Consider the following 14089-nt stretch of genomic DNA (forward strand, 5'->3'; position numbering starts at 1 on the left):
ATCTCTTATGGAAGAGTTGGACCATATTTGGTTTAATCATGAATTAGTCATGAACCAACTTGGTTTAGTTGTGAACCAAACCAAGGGGTTAATGGGCTAATTTTTGGTTAAGGGATAGTGGGTTGGATTTGGACTTTGTAATTTAACTCATTAATGAGAGTTATATATATTGATATAGTTGAGAGAAATTATATACATGAGATCATTAATTAGCTTGTAAGACTTTTAGAAACCTTAACCCAATTTCTCTTCTCCTCTCCCTCTCCCCTCTTTCATTGTCGCCGCCAACAAGGGGAAGTCATTCCCCTTGTTGTCGTGACCACCACATGGAAGAAATCTCTTCCTTGTATGCTTCTCTTCCTTTTCCTCTTGATCGTTCTTCTTCGCTCGTGGTAATAACTTCCGAAGGAGAGGCTTGTACTCAAGGAGTTATCTTGAGGAGCTCAGTGTGGATACGAATAGAGGCGAGGTTCGACAACGTCACTACGGTTGATGCCCATCTCGTTACAGGTCATCCGTAAGGTACACCTAGCGTAAATTTACTTTTTATAAAAATTTAATTATGTGATCATGTTTGGCATGTTGTATCCTAGTATGTGTGTGGTGCGTGTGATGTAATAATATAGGAATTATTATTATTTTATTTTCAGCTATACATGTTTACGAAATATGTTTTAGCACACACCGTTTCAGGCATATCCCAACATCTTCAACTCCAAATTTCATCCCAAAAAAAGTAGCTCTTATCGTCGACGAAGCTTTCTGCCTTATTCGAGCAAAGGTGCCTTCAAGGCTCTCCGAGGCACCTTCAGCGCTAGGCTTCAGGGAGCCTTCAACTGCATGGGAGGCACCTCTATGCCCTTCTGCGCGAGGACTTCGACCAAAGCTTCTGAGGCGCCTCCAACAGAACAAGAGGTGCTTCGAGCACTGTTCACCCGAGCTTTCTTGTTATTTTTGTTGGATCGAGAAGCGCTAGAGGGGGGTGAATAACGCTAGTGGCTTTTTCACTTTTCGAATTCGTAAATCATACGAAAAACTAACAGAGTAATAAGCAGCGGAAAATTAGAACAAGCACACAGACACGAAGGAATTTACTTCGTTCAGAGCCTGTGACGACTCCTACTCGAATGCCCGCGATCCTTGATCGCTTTCTGTGGGCAACAACTATAAGCTCGAATAGAGTACAAATATTACAATTAAGTACAATTGAAAAAGATAGTTATACCGACAACAGTATAGTAATCTGAAGATTCGGAGCTCCGGGTCGTCAGTGTCAAGTCGCAGCACTTCTAGGTCGTCTCGTTGACAGCACGTTGAAGAAAGATTGTTTAGAACTTGATGTTCCAAGCTGCGGCTCGAGACCCTCTTTTAAACAGTGCTCAAGGCGCCTTAAAGCCCATCCAAGGCGCCTTGAATGAGCCGAGTCAGCCGCATGGATTACATTGAGTCAGGTCGCACTTATCTGCTTCAAGGCGCCTTATGCCTCATTCAAGGCGCCTTAAGCAACTGGTTCAAGGCGCCTTATGACTCATTCAAGGCGCCTCCAGAGTGCTTCGCAGCCAGCTCCCCGCTTTGCACCCGAGGCGCCTCCAAGCTCCATAGAGGCGCCTCAGTACTGTTCATCTGAGGTTATTCTTTGCACTTTGGTCCCTGCAAGATACATTAATCCCAAATATACCCTGCAGTGTAAAGTTAGCACATAAAATAGAATATTTGACAGTTAATGGAATGTCCGGGTCTAACTTCGGATTTCCCATCGGAAACCCTAGGTCGACCCGACGCCTACTGTTCCCTCTACGGGGAACGCGTCCTCACCTACTCCACTCAGGAGATTTACCTGATGTCAGTCCGGTCCTCTAGACCGACTGGACTTTCCGCCTAGGGTTACCACCCCCTAGGACCTAGGGTTACCGCCCCCTAGGGTTTTTCTCCACCTAGGGTTCCCCCCCCCCCTAGGATCTAAGGTTACCCCCCTTAGGATTTTCCTCCACCTAGGGTTACCACCCCCTATGACCTAAGGTTGCAGCCCCTTAGGGTTTTCCTCCACCTAGGGTTACCTCCCCCTAGGACCTAAGGTTGCCGCCCCTTAGGGTTTTCCTCCACCTAGAGTTACCTCCCCCTATGACCTAGGGTTACCACCCCCTAGGGTTTTCCTCCACCTAGGGTTACCTCCCCCTAGGACCTAGGGTTACCACCCCCTAGGGTTTTCACCTGCCTGCAAGCTCCATGAACCTTATTAGATAACACCACAACTTAACTTTGAGCCCTTTACCATAATCAAAACTCAGGTTCGATCATCTGGTGCTCACTGCACCAACAATTTTTGCTCTTGCAAAACATGTTAGTTCAACAAGAAAATATCTAATATGTAAAACAGAGTTTGTACAACTATAAAACAGTAGTATTAATTAGATCGTGTCTTCTTGAGACTAGAATCTAGTCACGGTCTCAATTTAAATTTTTAAAATGGACATAAATTATATCTACGCCTAAAGTTCTTAATTGAGACTCATCCTCACTAGAACACTCTCCTCTAGTGATTTACTTTATTTACCATGTAGAATCGCTTGACTCTATCTTGGTCCACTAGGTTTTCCCGTCAGTTGTCAGATCTACAGACCCAACTGGAATTTGGCCAGCTGTCAGATCCCGCAGACCTAGGCAGTCTTTTCATCAGATATCGGGTCACTCCTTAACCTATCTAGACTTCTACACTAGCTATCAGGTCCTCCAAAGCTAGCTGGATTTCAACTTGGTGTCAGACCAATTAAGTCCTGCGCACTTAGTATAAAGGTTAGATTACAATATATCTAATTTTAATTCATTTGTCATTCATTAAAATTTAAGTTTGACTATTGATGTCAACTGCACCAACAATTAAGACTAGCTCCACCTTGGTGTTGATTTGTAAAACCAGTATCATCTTGCATTCAAGAGAGAGAAGAGAGTTGCATGCAGATGAGAGAGAGATTAAAAAATTTGATTTTGGTCGCATTGGATCATCCACGTTGGATGTCGTTCACCATCACTTAGGTAAGAGTGTGCAGGGTATTATTTTTGTGTATATATACACACACACGGCTGTGATAGCCTATACACCCATGTGGGCGGCATGCATGGGCGACCCTCATAGGTCAAATTGATTGAGGCGTCCGAAAATGATTCGAGCATCCTAACCTGTGAGGGTCGCCCATGCCTGCCGCTCACAAGGGGTGTCCAAGCTATCACAACCATATATATAGTCGTAATATCTTGCGCGACCTTTGGTCGACGCCTGTGTGCAATAGGTGCTCAACGCACTTAGAATTGAGTCGAGCGTCCCGAATTAATTCGGGCGCCTCAAGTGTTATTATTATTATTTTGATTTTTTTAAAAAAAAATAAATTTCTTCAATTCTAAACCTTAAATATTATACCCAAAATTTTAAATCCTAAACCTTAAAATAAAATTATGCACTGTAAATACTAAATTCCAAATCCTAAATTCTAAATCCAAAGTTATAAAAAAAATTACAACCTAAATACTGTATACCCTATATGCATTTAAACTTTTTTCAATTTATTTTTTTTTATTTAGTTTTTTTTAATTTGAACACTATAATTTAATTTTTAAACTCTAGAAATCTTTTTTCATTATAAATTTTTTAATTTAATTAAAAAAATTGAACACTATAATTTAATTTTTAAACTCTAAAAATCTTTTTTCATTTTAATTTATTTATTTAATTTTTTAAATTTGAACACTGTAATTTAATTTTTAAACTCTAAAAATAAAATCTAATTAATTAATCGTTAGCTAAATAAATAAATGCTAATAATAATTGAGGCTCTTCTAATGGATTCGAGATTCCTCATGCTAATGCGCATAGAGAATCAGACAGGATATATATCAAAGATGGGTTGGTGCAAGTGCAGCACACCAACCCTCTTACCTCCACACCTAACACTCTAAGCATCACTAATCAAATATAATTAAACAACTAATCGAATAATATTTAAATTTGAAAACTTATTAAATGATTTATTTTTCATAATTTTGGGGAATAAATAAATATCCAATGCATTAACTTGAATTTGATATTTAGATTAGAAAGCACTTCAATATTTTATTTTTGTTAATAGTATATATATATATATATATATATATATATATATATATATATATATATATATATATATATATATATATATATATATTAAATTTCACCAATCATTTAAATTGATGCCATCGAATTTCCGAATATACCCTCGCTACGGGACTAATATAGACACAAATGCCGTGGGAACCCAGAGGCGAACTGGCATTTGACTGGGAAGGGCACGATCGTCATTCAGCGAGTTTCCTCCAAAGGTGACGGCGGATATGCCAAGGCACCGTGCTGATTAATACCCCCGCCCGCCCGGCGTCTTGCAAAGAAGCGGAAGAAGAAGAGCAGAAGAAGAGGAAAGAGAGACGAGAGCGATGGCGTCGTTGCAACTGTCGAGCCAATGGATCTCCGGAAAGACGACTTTCACCTCGCGGAACTCGCCCCGGACGGCGGTGCCTCGACGCGTCGCCATGCGCCCGATCAGGGCCGGATCTTACACCGACGAGCTCGTCCAGACCGCTGTGAGTCGATCTAGTGTCTCCGATCCGTTATTGGTTTATGTAGTATGATCTTCCGGCCATGATCTGGTTTCAAAACCCTATATTACTAGGCAAATGATCGCCTTTGGACCTCTCTCCCGTTTAGGTTTATCAGATGAAAGTTTTTTTTTTTTACTGATTGTGGACTTTGTTTCCGTTTGATTTATTGAACTAGTACTATCTTGTTGTGCTGTGTCCAGTTTTTGTTTAAGATTTTATATTCTGTAGGCTCAGGTAAGTATCTGTTCCATAATACTGCAACAGGATGAAAATATGTAAGAAGATCAAGTGGGTTTTGGTTGGAGTTTGAGGTTTCTTATCACGAACAGACAGAAATTGGAGATCTTGGTTTTGCTTACTGAAATCTGAATAGTTGGTTAGCTTATTTATTTTTTAATCAAATATACCGACATTTCATTTCAAGTGATGGAAGGATTTATGTACATCTGATTTATATGATGGTTAATGTCACATAGAATTACTCCATTCTCGTTTGAAGACTTAATAAGTTTAAACTCTCTCGGGCTAAAATTGTCAACTAAAAACACTTGACTTACCCGCTAGGCAAGGAGATAGTTTGGGAACTTACTTGCTCTTGAGGGCAAGGAAGGATGGGGTTCATGGGAATGTGCATTGCACTTGGACATGAGAACTCAAAGCTCCTACAGGCGAATATGCCTAAACCATCTAGGTAGGGTATATATATTGAGGTAGTGGTTCACAACAAACATGTAATCAGACATTGCGTCTGATACTTTTTAACTTGATTGCCTGTATAAAGTTGGAATTGTATATGGAATCTTGTTTTATCATGTTAAGATCTTTAGTTTCTTGTCAGTATTCCAAAACATATCCTGCCAATATTCCTTTTGCTTTCTTATCTATTGCCATATGAGTACTAATTATTGTAGCAAAAAAGAGTATGGCTCGCAAAGATAGTATCATCAATTACAAAGCAGTGTAGATTCATCTCTATAAGAAAGAAAGAGAAGATGATTAACAAACAACATATATGCAGTCAATGGTTCATTACTTTAATTTTGAAATAGAATTAGCTTCTTGTTTTTTGCATCATTGTAAATTATTTGTTTTTCTGGGAATATTGTCTTTTTGGCAATATCTCTATTTAGTTACTCTTTTGGTTTGCTGAGTCAGTCATTCACTGTTGTAGAAATCTATTGCTTCACCTGGGCGTGGAATTCTTGCAATCGATGAGTCAAATGCTACATGTGGCAAGAGGCTTGCATCAATTGGTCTGGAGAATACAGAAGAAAATCGCCAAGCTTATAGGCAACTTTTGTTGACCACCCCTGGTCTTGGTGCATACATATCTGGGTCTATTCTTTTTGAGGAAACATTATACCAGTCAACCACAGATGGAAAGAAGTTTGTTGACTGCTTACTCCAAGAGAAAATCATGCCTGGTATCAAGGTTGATAAGGTAATTATTATCTCGATCAAATAGGCATGTTAGAGTTTCAAAGTTAAGAAAATTTTGATTTATTGCCATGAAATTTGAAACTTCTCTTCTTTGTCTCATTGTCAAGGGTTTGGTCCCATTGCCCGGATCAAACAATGAATCTTGGTGCCAAGGATTGGATGGATTGGCCTCAAGATGTGCAGAATATTACAAACAAGGCGCACGTTTTGCCAAATGGTTTGTTTAGTTCTCTTACATCCTCCTAGTATTTGTTTCATATTTCATATTGCACTTTATCCAATTACGTCGGTATGTATCTTCTAAATGCACTGTAAAAACTGCAGGAGGACAGTTGTCAGCATTCCTTCGGGCCCTTCAGCTCTGGCTGTTAAGGAGGCTGCATGGGGACTTGCTCGTTATGCTGCTATTGCCCAGGTAAATCAGAAAGCCTTTTCTAGTGTACATGACTAGAATCTCCAAACTAAAGTATCACTGCTTTTATTCGTGAACCATGAAATATTTCAGTCTCAAATGTGAAAACAACTTATCGATAATAGTTGGCAGCATGTGGAAATTCTGAATTTAACAAAAAAAGTTGTTTAGGAAAGATGACCCTTTATTGTAGATCCTTAATACGTATACTCTTACAATTTTCAGAATGGAGGAATCCAATGCATAAAATTAAGCATAAAATTTTCTTTCCATACAAGTATCATGTTTTTCTGACTACAATCAAATGTGCCTAACTTTCAAGATTAGAGCGCACACACTTTATTCTATCATCTACTTCTTAATTTGATTATCATTGAATTTAATATTATTGTTCTGGCAGTTATTTGTTTACTGGATTCTTACAAACTTCAATTCTTACCATATTGTAGGATAATGGACTAGTACCGATAGTGGAGCCTGAGATCCTCCTTGATGGGGATCACTCGATTGAAAGAACTCTTGAGGTGGCCGAGAAAGTTTGGGCTGAAGTCTTCTTCTATCTAGCGGAGAACAATGTGGTATTTGAGGGCATTTTGCTCAAGCCTAGCATGGTCACCCCTGGTGCTGAGCACAAGGAGAAAGCATCGCCAGAGACCATCGCAAAATATACATTGAAAATGCTAAATAGGAGGGTGCCCCCTGCAGTTCCTGGGATCATGGTATGCTTAAATTTGATTGCATCTTTATCTACGCATCTAGCAATCTCCGCTTTAGTATGAATTAGTCGTGATATATTTTCTTTTTTTGTTCAGTTTCTATCTGGAGGTCAATCGGAGGCAGAAGCAACTTTGAACTTGAATGCAATGAACCTGGCCCCCAACCCATGGCATGTCTCCTTCTCTTACGCTCGCGCTCTTCAGAACAGTGTCTTGAAAACCTGGCAAGGACGACCGGAGAACATCGAAGCTGCACAGAAGGCGCTCTTGGCTCGCGCAAAGGCAAATTCACTGGCTCAGCTAGGTCGCTACTCTGCGGATGGGGAGAACGAGGAGGCCAAGAAGGGGATGTTCCAGAAAGGATATACCTACTGAAGAGAATGCTCAGAGCACAATTTTAGTTTCCAAAGTAAAGTTTCTTGCTATGTCATTTGAACTTAGATTGCCATTTGCTTCCATGTTTTACAAATTCATATGGGTCAGAATAATTATGGTCACGGCTGCTAAAAACCGATTAGCATTCAGGCTCTAGAGTATGGAATTTCAAGATGTTTCATGTTTTGCCTTGCTCAGTAAGCTATTTCATTGTCTGAGATTTATCTTCTATCCATCAACAATAGGGAACCTGTGCTTGTGCAGGCACATTTTCTTTTTCGCTTTAGATTTTCGTCCGTCACCGTACCGTATGAGGCACGTTAGAAAGGCAAGAGTAAGTTTGGTTTAACTAGTGTTGAGAAGAGCACTGTTCGAGCCAGTCCGGAGTTTTTCGAGCTGGCTCAAAATATGTTAATACAATTTTAAATCATTTTAAATTCTCGATCAATTCAAAAAAAATCAAATTTTATTTCAAATCAAAATTATTTATATTTTTAAATTTCAAAACGAATAGAATCGAGTTTGAATATCACATGGATTCCGAACTCGAATCACCCCTAGTCTAATTTAGTGAATTGCTTCAGCAGAGAAACGCACATTATTACAAGGAACTTAATGAAAGTAAGGTAGTAATGAAAGAGCAAGAAAAAAAAACATAATATTTCAATTTCATAGTGACAGCCACCAGTAAATTGCTGAGACAATAACCGTGAGTCTCAAAATAAAATGAAACAAAAATAAGATAAAAAAGTCAACTTAAACACCATGTAGAAGACTAGTACTAGTTCCAAATGCCAACAACAAAATCATCTTTGCTCCTCCCTAAGTTTTACCTCACAATGACAACGTCGTCGATCTTCAAAATCATCCTCACACACTCGGCTGCCAGTGTAATCGCGCTCGTGCTAACTAATAACGGCTGCACGACATTCTCCTCCAGGATGTTTGTGATTTGCCCCTTCCTCACATTGATTCCAGAGTTGATCTCGCCCTGGGCATGCCGGTTCCTGAGCTCCGTGACGATGGCTATCGAGTTAAGGCCGGCGTTTTCGGCCAATGTGTAGGGAATGACCTCGAGCGCTTCTGCGAACTCCTTTATGCTGTAACTTTCCATACCTTTGAGCTCTTTTGCCCAGGCTCCAAGCTGCCTGGACATTTCAATTTCAGGCGCACCCCCACCAGCAATCAGAAATTTCTTATTTACCAAGCATCTGTAAGAGAATGCAAATTATATTACTAGATATTGAATTTTTGAAGAATCTACTATCATACATACAAGTAAAAATTGCAAAATGATCAACAGCTAAAGCACACCATCACATCGGAGCAACACTACAAATCAGAGGAGAGTGAACTGAAGCAACTAATCTGGTACAAACTTAAGTATCTATCCTTTAAACCATCCATTGGCTTTGATGAAAATCAACAAAATTAACCAAGATAAAAGGCATACCCTTATTATCATCTAATCACAATTTTTATGAGCAACCTAATTTCTTTTGTGATCCAAGCTGACATAAAATTTTTGTGTTTGCAAAGCAATCTCACTATGAATCAAGGAAGGTCACAGTTCAATGGAAAGTAGTACTCTTTCAAGTGTAGACAATCAACATGGCACAAATCAATTGAGATTTTAAGCATCCAGATATTCCAAAAGAGCAACAGCGTGTGCAAGTATATTACTGCCTTAACTTAAAAAACAGCCTTGATGAGAATTTTGCATAGTAACATCTAAATTATATAAAATGATCAGATCCTGATGCAAGTAAACTAATACAACCCTCAAGGACAGAGCTAACTGATCTTAAGGTTCATAAACTTAAACAAATAAAAACAAAAATGATGCTCAAACAACAAAAAGTTTATCCATGATATCCTATACTACTTGGATTCAGGTGCAAACATCCAATATGGTGTATTGGAGACAAGTATTTGCCTATGGTACATTATCATGTCATACCAACAGCAAGAAGATATATCATCTAGAATCCAACACAATAGCTACTATTGTCATGTTGGCATGAATACAAAGGGTAACCAAAGAGTTTACATAACAGAGATGATATGCAAGCCTAACACGGTCCTTTTTCACAATAAACGTTGTGGAAATAGTCAATGTGAACTCTGTAAAAATTGGTACAATGTTCTCATATTGCTTTCACTATAAATGCAATATGATGGACTATCAGCTTGGATCCTTTATTAATTGATGCAACTGAAGATTATTATCACTGCTTGGATCCTTTATTAATTGCATCCCACTAGTGAGAGAGCATCACAATTTTTTGTCACTGATTAATGTCATTACTATTTGTTGCCCATTTTTTTACCCTACTCCAAATGACATACATAACTTATCGGATGTCTATAATCAAACTATTAGTCTATTATCCACAAACTAAAATTTAAACATCCCATATTATCCTCAAACTTAAAATTTTTCCTACTTGGCCCATTAGAAACATTAACACATGCCGAATATAAATGTGATGATAAACTAGTTCCCTATCCAATAATTCACTAAACCTTCAGCATCCCAGTCATCTATGAATCCGGCTAATGTAATAGCTCAAGAATTTTCTTAACAGCACAACATACAGATTCAGACTCTTTCTACCCAACACAACCGTACAATGCTTTCATCATGTATAACCAAAAACAATAAAAAGGGAGAAGAAATAAATTTGACCATAAAAATCAGCCTCCAGTTATTAATAAAATTATCACAAAAAATGCAGGTAAATATGGAAGGTTATTTGCACAGAGGTATAGAGATAATGACATGGGGATGAATTAACCTGACAACACAAAGGGCATCATGGAGACTGCGTTCTGCCTCATCAAGAACCAGCTGGTTTGATCCTCGAACAAGCACAGTTGTTGTCCTTCCCATGTCTTTGATTCCTGTTATCTTTACAATTTTTCCATCCCCGACTGACACTTCCTCGACGCAGTTTGCAAAACCTAGCTTGTCTTCTCGGAAGTGCTCAATGTTAGCAATTGGCAGGCAGTTCAAAGTTTTTGTGATAAATTCAATCTCATCTCTTTCCACATCCTTTACCACCAGAATCTTCGCCTTGGCCAGGTAGTGCAGTGAGAGATCAGTCACAGCATCTCTCAGAATGCTTTTTTGGATAAGAAGCACATTACATCCTGTTGCTTTGATCTTCTTAACCATCCCCAGGATATAATTCCGTTCTTCGCGTAGGATCCGGTCCATCTGGGTGTAGTCGGAGACCACGATGCTCTGCTCAATGTCAGTCTTTGGTGGAGAAATCTGAAACTGTACGACAGCAATCTTAGCATTCTCAACCCGAGTTGGGCCGCCAGCCGAATGGCTGACCTTCTTATCAAAGACGAGACCTTTGACTAGCTCCGTGTCATCAACAGTGCCCCCGAGTTTCTTCACTATCTTCACATCGCGGAGATCGACAATGTCCGGTTGTGCAGGGTCGACCACGGAGAGGACAGCATCAACCGCCAAGGGGGCCAGAAGGGAGGAATACTGACTAACGACCTTGCTGTTGAGGGAGGTAGCGGCGGATTTCACAAGGGCATCGCGATTGGAGAGATCAAGCGGTATGGCCATACTGTGGAGGACTTCTACGGCGCGGATGGACAAGCGGTGAAGGGCGTCGGAGACCGCGGTAGGGTGCACACCGGCGGAGAGGAGGGAAAGGGAGCGCTTTAGGAGGGATCCTGCCAGTACGACCACAGTCGTCGTGCCGTCGCCGGCAGCGGCGTCCTGCGAACGGGATAGATCGACGAGCATCTTGGCGGCGGGCTGGATGACCTCCATCTTGTTAAGAATAGTGGCGCCGTCGTTCGTGATGATAACCTCGCCGTTGGCGGAGGAGATCATCTTGTCCATTCCCTTGGGCCCAAGGCTAGTTCGCACGGCATCGGCGATGGCGGAGGCGGCAATGATGTTCGCCTGCCGGACATCGTCACGCCGCTTTGTGTCCACGTAACTCTCCGTCTTCGACGAGGGAGCCCGAAGGACGGCGGCGGCGGCTGCCATGAGGAAAGCAGCGGCGCGACAGCAAATGGAGCGAGATCTACCGAAACCCTAACACCCACAAGAATCTTTCGAGAATCGAGGAAGAACTCGTGCAGACAAGACGAGTGATAGAAGTTGTCGATTTGGGTCTATGAACATTGAATATACGGGCTAGTTGATGGGCCCAAAATGGCCCAATAAAGTATACGTTCAGCATTGGACAACAAATAAAGTTAATAAATTGTAAAGACTCCTAAAAATTAAAAGCTCTTCGTTATTTGTAAAATCTTCCTATGGACGTTCTATTTCTCATTAAAGCCAAATAGACGTATCATTTAATGTTTAAAATATCTTCATATTATCCGATCATTCGACCGAATAAAGTTAACAATTATATTTTACAATGGTAAAAGTTAGTATGCATGACAATGGTTATGATCCGGTAATAATTAGGGGCGATCACACGTAGAAAGTCAATGGTCAACGTCATGAGTATCCGATCGAGTAGATGTATGTGTGTCCGATTCTGCATTACAGCTCGGCCTGATGTCGAGCTTCCAACGCTAAGAAGACTCAAGCATGCCTAGCAAGGAGGAACGAGGGTCGAGCGGTCGAGCGGCCTCCTCGCTCGATCAACCGAGGAGCGCAGTTTCGACCCTGCAAATACGATTTCTTCGCTCAGCGAGATAGAACCGAGACAATAGGATGATTGGCCGAGCGGGCATCCCGCTCGGTCCGGCCCTAGTGACGTAATAGGATGATTGGCCGAGCGGACATCCCGCTCGGTCCAGCCCTAGTGTCGCCTGAAAGGCACTAGTCGGACGGTCACTTCGCTCGACCCGATAGAGGACAAAGGAAGCAGTTGATGATATCTTCTTAGGGACCAGTGTCGCCGAATGTGGCATGGTCGATGGTATGGTCAAACAGAGAATCGTACGAAAGAAGTTTCTACTGTCTTATCAGGGATATGCTCGTGCTATTGAGGTATGGCGTCAGGCACGCTTTTCTGACACGTCCATTCCAGGTATGCTTTGAGGAGCGTGCACATCTCAAGGATCGTGCACGTGCCTCTGACGTGCACGCGCCTCTGGCGAGCCCTATATAAGGACCCCCAAACTTCGACGGAGGTATGCTCACTTCTGTTGGGACCTTTGTGCCCGCTAGAGGGGGGGTGAATAGTGGCTCGTCGTGCTTGCGTTCGTTTGTTTCGTCTTGATAATGTGCAGCGGAATACAAAGACACAAACATTCACAACGCTAACAACTAGGATTTACTTGGTATCCACCTCAAAATGAGGTGACTAATCCAAAGATCCACACACGACACACTATCTCCACTATGAATAGTCCTTCTCGATCGCAGTCGGAGGCGGAGAAGCCTCGTATAAACTCACACAACAATACACACAAAAATACAAGAAGAAGAAATACAAATACACGTAAAGACACTCTCTTCTTGCTTACTTGTGCTTGTTGTTGCCTCTTGAACCTTGAGAGAACACTCCCAAGAGCCTTCAAGAACTGGCGGTGAAGATCGGAGAAAGTCGCTGAAGATCGCAGAAAAATTGCAGCAGCAGAAATCGCAAAGATTTGCGGAGAAAACACTCCGCCAAGGCTTTAAACAATGCTAAACCTTAAAATTTAATCCTAAATTGCTCATTTCTTGAAGAAATGTCAAAACCCAACTTGACATTTCTTTTACCCTTTTTCTATTTGTGCCAATTGAGATTAAGAATTTAATCCTCAAATTTTTGTTTGACACAAATTACTTCTCTTAAGGATTAAAAGTTGAGACTTAAGATTTAGATTTGCTCTTAGTTCCTTAAGAACATAATAAGATCTCAACTAGCCATTTCATATCATTTTTCCAAGTGTACCAACTTACATTAAGTGTGATTCTTCAAAGTTTGGCACAACTTACTCTTCAAAGGAGTAATTAATTTTATTAAGGTTTAAATTGTCCCTTAGCCCATTAAGAGAACACCAAAATCTCAACTTAGTATCTCTTATGATTTTCCTTTAAGTGTGCCAATATTAACCTAATTTCAAATCCTCAAAACTTGACACCTTTTTGCTTTTCAAGACTTAATCACATTTGATTAAAGCATGGAGTTTCTCTTAATTCCTTAAAAAAGTATCAAAATTCTAACTTGATTTTTCTTATACTTTTCTTAAGTGTGCAAATTTAGATTAAGTTCAACTCTTCAAATTTTGGCACATATATTACTCTTTCAAAGAGCAATCCCATAATCCTTCTCATTTTCAAAGGTTAACAATAACCTTGAAAATGCTCTCAAGTGTCAAATTTAACAAAGTTGTGTTAACTACCCTTCCAATTTGAGTTAACACTCTCTAAACTCATCTAGGGTGTAGAGAATATGCTCCTAGGAACCCAAAACCTATTGGTGCTCCTTGGGTACTCTAGGTACTCACTAGGGATGACTTCCCTAGATACCTTCCTAAAGACCTTTCTAGGTTTCTTAGAAGCCTTGGTCACTTCTACTAGGTCACTTCTAGTAAT

At 40.4% G+C, this 14089-nt stretch overlaps 2 protein-coding genes across 2 annotated transcripts; one reads left to right on the plus strand and one right to left on the minus strand.

Moving 5' to 3' along the window:
- Positions 1-4374: 4374 nt before the first annotated feature.
- LOC122023892 (fructose-bisphosphate aldolase 1, chloroplastic-like) lies at positions 4375-7766 on the plus strand. Its single transcript, XM_042582314.1, has 6 exons — positions 4375-4608; positions 5798-6067; positions 6174-6283; positions 6391-6481; positions 6928-7197; positions 7291-7766. The coding sequence occupies exons 1-6, from the start codon at positions 4462-4464 to the stop codon at positions 7567-7569; spliced, it is 1167 nt and encodes a 388-aa protein (XP_042438248.1). The 5' UTR covers positions 4375-4461; the 3' UTR covers positions 7570-7766.
- A 415-nt stretch (positions 7767-8181) lies between these two features.
- Positions 8182-11700, minus strand: LOC122023771 (T-complex protein 1 subunit delta-like). Its single transcript, XM_042582074.1, has 2 exons — positions 10368-11700; positions 8182-8780 (listed from the first exon to the last, which is right to left on the minus strand). The coding sequence occupies exons 1-2, from the start codon at positions 11588-11590 to the stop codon at positions 8399-8401; spliced, it is 1605 nt and encodes a 534-aa protein (XP_042438008.1). The 5' UTR covers positions 11591-11700; the 3' UTR covers positions 8182-8398.
- Positions 11701-14089: the final 2389 nt, after the last annotated feature.

This window comes from Zingiber officinale, chromosome 9B (assembly GCF_018446385.1).
Source record: "Zingiber officinale cultivar Zhangliang chromosome 9B, Zo_v1.1, whole genome shotgun sequence".
Lineage (NCBI taxonomy): Eukaryota > Viridiplantae > Streptophyta > Magnoliopsida > Zingiberales > Zingiberaceae > Zingiber > Zingiber officinale.

Excerpts from the sequence above, each read along its gene's own strand:
- LOC122023892 (XM_042582314.1), top strand. The coding sequence starts at position 4,462 with ATGGCGTCGTTGCAACTGTCGAGCCAATGGATCTCCGGAAAGACGACT. Across the intron at positions 6,068-6,173 it reads CTGGTATCAAGGTTGATAAG|GGTTTGGTCCCATTGCCCGG; the intron begins GTAATTATTATC and ends CTCATTGTCAAG. Across the intron at positions 6,284-6,390 it reads GGCGCACGTTTTGCCAAATG|GAGGACAGTTGTCAGCATTC; the intron begins GTTTGTTTAGTT and ends TAAAAACTGCAG.
- LOC122023771 (XM_042582074.1), bottom strand. The coding sequence starts at position 11,590 with ATGGCAGCCGCCGCCGCCGTCCTTCGGGCTCCCTCGTCGAAGACGGAG. Across the intron at positions 8,781-10,367 it reads GATGCCCTTTGTGTTGTCAG|ATGCTTGGTAAATAAGAAAT; the intron begins GTTAATTCATCC and ends ATTCTCTTACAG.